Raw genomic sequence first — 6,921 nt, 5'->3', positions numbered from 1 at the left:
ATGTCCAGTTGCTATAACATTTCTTTTTTTATTTAATACCATCAGAGTAAAAACATCCTGAATGTTTGGAAACAAAAACCGAGATGCAGAGAGCCCTGGGGTCAGCATTTTTTCCCCCTCTCCACATTTACACTCACCAGCGAGTCAAATCAACATAAGACTACCATGTCTTCTCGAAGTTGAGAGCCAAATTGGGTATTTCAGATTCCTGGTTCTCTATCCTCCAAATAATCATTGCATTCGCTTCGAGAGGTTTCCTGTTACAAGAGCCTCCCTACTCAGACGAGAAGAATACCAGCGCATGTTTGAGGAAGTTTCCATGAAGCAAATCGCTATGGATTTTAGGCGCCAGAAGGCAGGGCTCTTATTGTGCGGTCTGTTGGCCTAACGTGGGCCTCACAGTAATAATCACTGAGAAAATCCAAAGGGGCCACAGGGTCTTTCAAAGCACCATTGCACCCCATGGCTCTCAAACTTCAGTTCTCAAACTCCAGAAGTACCTGGAAGTCTAGTCACAGGACAGATTACTGGGCTTGGCCCTAAAGTTTCAGAGTCAGTGGGTCTGGGGTGGGGCCGGGGACTGTGCGTCTCCAACAGGTTCCTGGGCGCCGCTGAAGCTACTGGACCGGGGACGCCCCACTTTGAGAACCACTGGCCACATGCATCCTTTCAACGGCCTTCCCCATGCCCCCGCCTTGGTTTATCCTTTCCATTTACCAGCGGGCGAATGGGACTCAGAGAGGCTCACCTCTTAGAGACCAGTTATTTTCACACAGCCTGATGAGCTGCTACGAGTTAAGTTCAGCCACAGGTAGAATCTAGATGGAAAAAAAAAATCAAATGATGGCAAAATGCATTCAGGACCCGCTCGCCAGGGTGGGCGTCAGGCCAGATGTTTGGCAAATGTGCTCAGATGCTCACTGCAGCCCGGCCCAAGAGGGCGCTCGGTTTAAAAGCGAGGGAAGAGGTCCTGGGAGGTTGAAGAGAGGGCGGAATCTACCAGAGCCCAGAGCCCCTGTGTGTGTGTGTGTGTGTGTGTGTGTGTGTGTGTGTCTATGGTGGCACCTGGCTTCTGGGGAGCCGAGGGGACCCGGGCCTCAGGACGCAGGACATGGCTGGTGGCACTGGTCAGTGCTGGTCAGTGACAGTCCCTCCAGAGGGGGGGGTGAGCTCCGTGCCTTCAGGCAGGTGCACCGGAGAGCGACTCAGACGGAAACGCTCCTATTTACGGCAGGAATCCCAGAAGGTTTGACAATTACATCGTCCCATTTAAGAAATTGATTTTAGATTTCCAGAGCCTGGTTATCAGCCAGATCTCATTTGTAAATAAGTCTCAATTCTTCGGGGACTTCTTGAGCCTGCAGTGTTTTAAGCATCACGCTTTATGCATGAGAACACAGGAGTCTCTTGGAGCAGCTCGCGCTCTTCCTTTGGAGGCTCCTGGTTCACAATCCCTGCTCTTTGGAAGGCATCTAAATGAGTCAAATCAAAATTTTGTTAAAAGGAAAAGGAAAAAGGAACAATTTTGTAGAAGGGACAAGAACAATAGGGCTTAAAATCGTGAGCGGAGCCGCTGTGATGATTTCTCCTTTGTTCTTCACGATAATCCTGAGGTTATAAGACAAATTTGATTCCTGTTTTGTAGCTGTAGAAACTTAGGCACAGAGAAGTTAATTCACTTGCTAGAGGTTACAGAGTATCTGACAAATGACAGCCAGATTCAGAGCCAGGAGCATCTAACTGTAAGGCCAGCGTCCTCAGCTCCTGGGCCACCTGTGCCTGTTTCCACACCTATAGTGAGAGGTAGGGATGTTGTTTGCGAGTAGCTCCTTGCGAGGGAAGGGTGCTGTTTCAGGTGGAATGCCGCCCTCATGCGGCACGTGGTTTCTGAATGATGTCTAAGTTCCTCTCCCCCTCCACCGAACCCTCCGTAAAACAGCACAGAGGTCAGTCTTTGGCATCTGTGGGGCAGCCTGCTCTGTGCATGGGCAGCGTGGGCACCCGTCTCAGCTCAAGTACGTTCAGAAAAGTCAAGGCTTACGGGGAGGCAGACCACGTCCAAGGGTACTCGGATAGATCAAGAGGCGATCGTGGAGAACGGGGCTGAGCAGTCCAGGGTCACGGCAAGGGAGTGTCTGCATGACAATCCGGATCACAGATGTGTGTGTTTTAGCTCATTTGTGGGGCAGCGTGTGGATCCATGTGGCATTCAGAGTGCACAGCAACACCTGTGCTCTCGTCCAGGATTTTTAGGAGCCGCGGAGCACGCTCTGAAGTGCTTTTCTTGGCAGAAGAACGCGCAGGCCCTCTGGACCACAGAGCCGCCGAGAGGTACATGCTCGGCGCTGAACGGCATCCGGGCCCTGAGTCTCCTCTGGATCGTGTCAGGACACACCAGCCAGATGACCGCGTGGCTGTCTTTGGGTGAGGAGAACAGACGGGTCTTTCATGTGAGGGGATCATACTGGGCCCAGGATGTGAGGCTGCAGCCTCCCTTCTGTTTTAGACGCATAGCCATGACCTCCCGCCAAGTGAGTCTGGGGAGGGCCCAGCCCAGGGCCCAGTAGTTGCTCTGCCTCCTCGAGGGTGTAAACCAGGCACCCGGTGACCAGATGAGCAGCGCTACCTGGGGATTGTGTATTCGTCATCCAAAGAGATGGATTCCCTCATGTTATGCTTAACAAAGCCAGAAACTAACATATTTTTCTCCTAGAAAGATGGTCAAGTGTAAATAAATAAATATTATGCACCGGGGTAAAAGCCATGTTTCTCAGCCTGATGCCTCACTCCTGAAGCAGCCCGGGGGCGGCTCCTGGGGGATGTGCACCGGGCCGCGGCCATGGGATGCTGCTGGTTCCCCCATGGCTGGGGGCACCGTGAGAATGGGAAGCAGGTCAAAGCGTGTGTTATGGTGGTTCTGTGGTAGATACTGTCAGGGCCTCAGTCACCCTCTCTTATTCTGATCTACATTCTCTTCAGTAAGTTGCGGGAATACACAAAATCCTCTTTTTTTAAAATGTTTATTTATTTTTGAGAGAGAGAGAGGGCTAGCACAAGTGGGGAGCGGGGCAGAGAGAGAGGAGACACAGAATATAAAGCAGGCTCTAGGCTCTGAGCTGTCAGCACAGAGCCTGATGTGGGGCTCGAACTCATGAACTGTGAGATCATGACCTGAGCCGAAGGCAGATGCTTCATGGACTGAGCCACCTAGGCACCCTGAAATCCTCTTGACACTAAGAAAGTCGAAGGTGCTCCTGTTGCTTTTTCGGAAAACATAAATCACATGACTTTCTTCCATGAAACAAAAAACTCTGTTTTTATGTCTGTTGCAGATAATGTGCTTGAGTGGAAAAGCAGAGTGCTTAAGAATCCACTATACCTTTATTCTCGGAGTGGCCCATTCTACCTTGGGGTTGACACCTTCTTCCTGATCAGGTAATACAATGTTGTCTCTGCTTGTGTGTGTGTGTGTGTGTGTGTGCGCGCGTGCGTGTCTAGCAAACACAAAGACAAGAAAAAATCCTAGTTATAACTACTAGGAAAGAACAGAACAGTGGTTTTGGGAGAGAGTGGGCAGCTGTTTAGACTCATCGGAAAAGGCTTGTCTGATGAAGGGCTATTGGATCTGAGTGGCTAGAGGGAGCCGGCCCTGGGAAGAAAGTTTCAGGCAAAGGGAGCCACCAGTGCAGAAGAGCTAAAGACAGAGAGAGAGAGAGACCCTTGTTAAAGATGCAGAAAGAAGGCTGAAGCGTAGTGAAGGTGTGGAGAGAGAGAGTGAGTTGGGCAGGGCTAGACCACAGAGGACCTTGTAGCAAGACTCAGGACTTTGGACTTTAGTCTTGGCGGAACAGGAAGAGATTGGATTGCTTTCATTTGAAAGCGATATCATCTGACACTTAAAAAAATGACCACTCTGTCTCCTGTGTTCATAGCAGGTCGAAGGAAGGCAGGGATGGAAGCAGGAAGATCAAGCAGGTGACATTTGCTGTACTTCGGTTGAGAAACGAAGGCCTGGACTGTGGACCGTGGTGGGCGGGATAGAGTGAGAAGGTCATGTTCAAGATATGCTTTAGATGCGAAATTGTCAGGACCTGTTGTTGATTGGATGTGAAGGGTGAGAAAGAGAGGACTTCAGAAGGACCTCCCGCTGGGCTCAGGAACTGAGATGGGCGGAGNTCATTCACTGAGCAGAAAGCCTGGAGAAGAAGAGGGTCTTGGAGGGAAAACCAGGCTTTCTGTCGGAATCAAACTGGGCCAACCAAGTGGAGATAACCCAGACCCCCAGGTAGCGGTGTTAATTCAGCAGGGGCTCAGTGGAAATGTCCAGGCCGGAGATGGCAGTTCGGGACCCTTGGGTTACCAGCAGCAGGGAGGCCACAGCGCTGGATCCGATCTTGAGGGGAGGAGACTGCGAGCAATGACAGATCAGGGGTAGAGGCCTCTGCCTCCCTAGGCTGCAGAAATGGAGGAGAAGGGGAACCCCCCACGGAGTCTGAGGATGCATGACCGGTGAAATGAGAGAGGACACATGAGACACTGAGGGGACCAGGAAGCCAGGACACGAAAGCGGGTCATGCAAGAAGGGCGTCATCAACAGGCCCACACTGTGGGAGCTGAAGATGCGCAGAAGGGCCCTCCGTGTTTGGCGACGCGGAGGCGTGCTGGTGACCATGTCCGGGGAGTGGCCGCGCAGCCTGGGCACGGGGGCGAGATGCCCTGGCATGGAGACGCCGGCCGTGGTGGGGGCTGCACTGTGTGTGGGCATCAGGAAGAGATCAGGAAAGAGAGGGATCCGAGGACACATGCCCATCACATGCTGACATGTCGGGAGAGAAAGCGACCTACCGATGAACACTGCAGAGGGCGTTGGCCAAACAACGGAGCCAGCTTCTGATAAGCGCCCCACAGTTCGGTGCATTTTGAGGGGTTTTTTTTGTTTGTTTCTTTAATTTTGAAGTGCATGAAATTCAAAAGGGCGCAAAGTGCCGGCTTAGGGGAGGACCAGCTCGCAAACGGCAGCAGCAGCGAGGGATGACTAGTAACCATTGTTTTCTGCCCCACTTGCTTCCCTGAAGTCCTGGTGGCTTTCCCTCTCCCCCTTCAGAGTTTGCCCAAATGTTACATCCCAGCCATGCCTCGCTCATCCCCCGTGTTCCAAACGGACCCACCACACTCTTCCTTTCCCCTGACTTATTGTTCCTTTTTATCTAACATACTTAGAGATGCTGCTTATTTATTATTTATGTATGTATCGTTGGTGTGTCTCCGCTGGCCTATAAGGTGGGACTTCTTTCTGTTTTGTGTCCTGCTGTCCCTGGGGCCCAGAGCCAACCCAGGCATACAGTGTTGCACAGTTAGTAGTAGTTGAAATGGTTTCTTAGTTGTTTTAGCTCAAGGTTCTGGTGCGATAGGCTCTTGAGGGTAATGAAGTGAAAGCAGGGCACAGAATGACCTGAGACCTGGCCACCAGGGCGGCAGCTCATGCTAGGAGGTGCCCGGGGTAACAAAAAGTAGCCCAGACAGGCGAGGGTCAGAGACCACTGTCCGCGGTGAAATGGGAACCACTGGGTGCCAGACTCTCCGAGAGAGCGTAGCTGGGTCTCACCAGGCAGGCAGTGCCTGACCGCAGAGACCTGGCCCCTGGTGGGTGGGGAGATCTGCCCCGGGGACAGCCCTCAACGTCCAGAACTCTGTTCCCTGCAAGAGGACTAGTAAGAACAAGGTGCAAAAAGACACCAAGTGCTGGATGGGACTGATTGGCACAGCCCCAAGCCGTGGGAGAGAGGCTGGCAAGGACAGATCGGGATGGCCAGGACCAAAGCCAAGAGCTCAAGCTGGAGAAGCACCACGAGGAGGGAAGGATGAGGGCCCGAGAAGCCACTGGTCACGCCTGGACTAGCCGTGCGGATCCCTGAGACACCAGAGAGGCCATCGGGTCAGCCCTGAGATGCCCAAAACCATAGGCCACGGCTATGAAATTTCAGAAGTCCAAGAAAACTACAAACGTGCTCCCTTTTATTGGTAAAAGACTGCCGATCTGACCCCTGGCTCGCTCTGGGGCCTGGGGAGGGCCGGGCCCTTTATCAGCGGTTCTCAGAGTATGGTCCCAGGGCAGCCCGTACCCACGTCACCTGCAAGGCTGTTAGAAATGCAGGCTCTCAGGCCCCAACCCAGGCCCACTGAACCGCACGCTCGGGGCTGTACTAAGCCTTTGGGGGGGGCTGCTGTCTCCTGCCGAAGTCTGCAAACCACAGCGCGAGTCAGGTGTGAAGAGTGGCGGACGGCAGAGCGCACACCGGGCAGCCCCTGACCCCGCCAACAGACCACTCACTGTCCCCTGTTCCTTTATCTCTACTTGCCTCTATTTCTCATTGCCTGTCTCAGTACCAGTTTTTCTCCCGTCCAGTGTTCGGTTTGTTTATTATTTTTTTAATGTTTATTTCCTTTTTTGAGGCAAAGAGAGACAGAGCACAAGTGGGAGAGGGGTAGAGAGAGAGAGGGAGACACAGAATCTGAAACAGGCTCCAGGCTCTGAGCTGTCAGCACAGAGCCTGATGTGGGACTCGAACTCATAGACTGCAAGATCATGACCTGAGCCGAAGTCAGATGTTCAACAGACTGAGCCACCCAGGCGCCCCCATTTTGTTTGCTTTAAAAAGCGCGCACGGGGCTCCTGGCTGGCTCAGCAGGAAGAACATGAGACTCTTGATCTCAGGGTCACAACTTTGAGCCCCACTATGGGTGTACAGATGACTTAAATAAATAAACATAAAAATGCACATATGCTTTTAAATAAACATTTCATTTGGACAATGGGAATATTACTAAGTGATTCCTAGTACTGCCATCAATCACCATCATGCTAAAAGCTTATAATCTTTTATTTCATAGAATCCTCACATTAAACCCGGGAAGTTGGAG

General features: G+C 52.0%; 1 protein-coding gene across 1 annotated transcript in view; it reads left to right on the top strand.

Annotated features, from left to right (window-relative positions):
* Positions 1–6,921, top strand: part of LOC144242589 (O-acyltransferase like protein-like) — a 65,665-nt gene that overhangs the window by 31,234 nt on the left and 27,510 nt on the right. Inside the window, exons 7-8 of the mRNA XM_077777555.1 lie at positions 2,245–2,424; positions 3,333–3,435. Of these exons, the coding sequence (XP_077633681.1) occupies positions 2,245–2,424; positions 3,333–3,435 (283 nt within the window). The remainder of the gene's footprint in view (positions 1–2,244; positions 2,425–3,332; positions 3,436–6,921) is intronic.

Source organism: Crocuta crocuta, unplaced genomic scaffold (assembly GCF_008692635.1).
Source record: "Crocuta crocuta isolate KB4526 unplaced genomic scaffold, BGI_CrCroc_1.0 scaffold36, whole genome shotgun sequence".
In the NCBI taxonomy this organism is placed as follows: domain Eukaryota; kingdom Metazoa; phylum Chordata; class Mammalia; order Carnivora; family Hyaenidae; genus Crocuta; species Crocuta crocuta.
The sequence above is the reverse complement of the archived record's forward strand: the minus strand, read 5'-3'. Positions and strand labels throughout refer to the sequence as shown.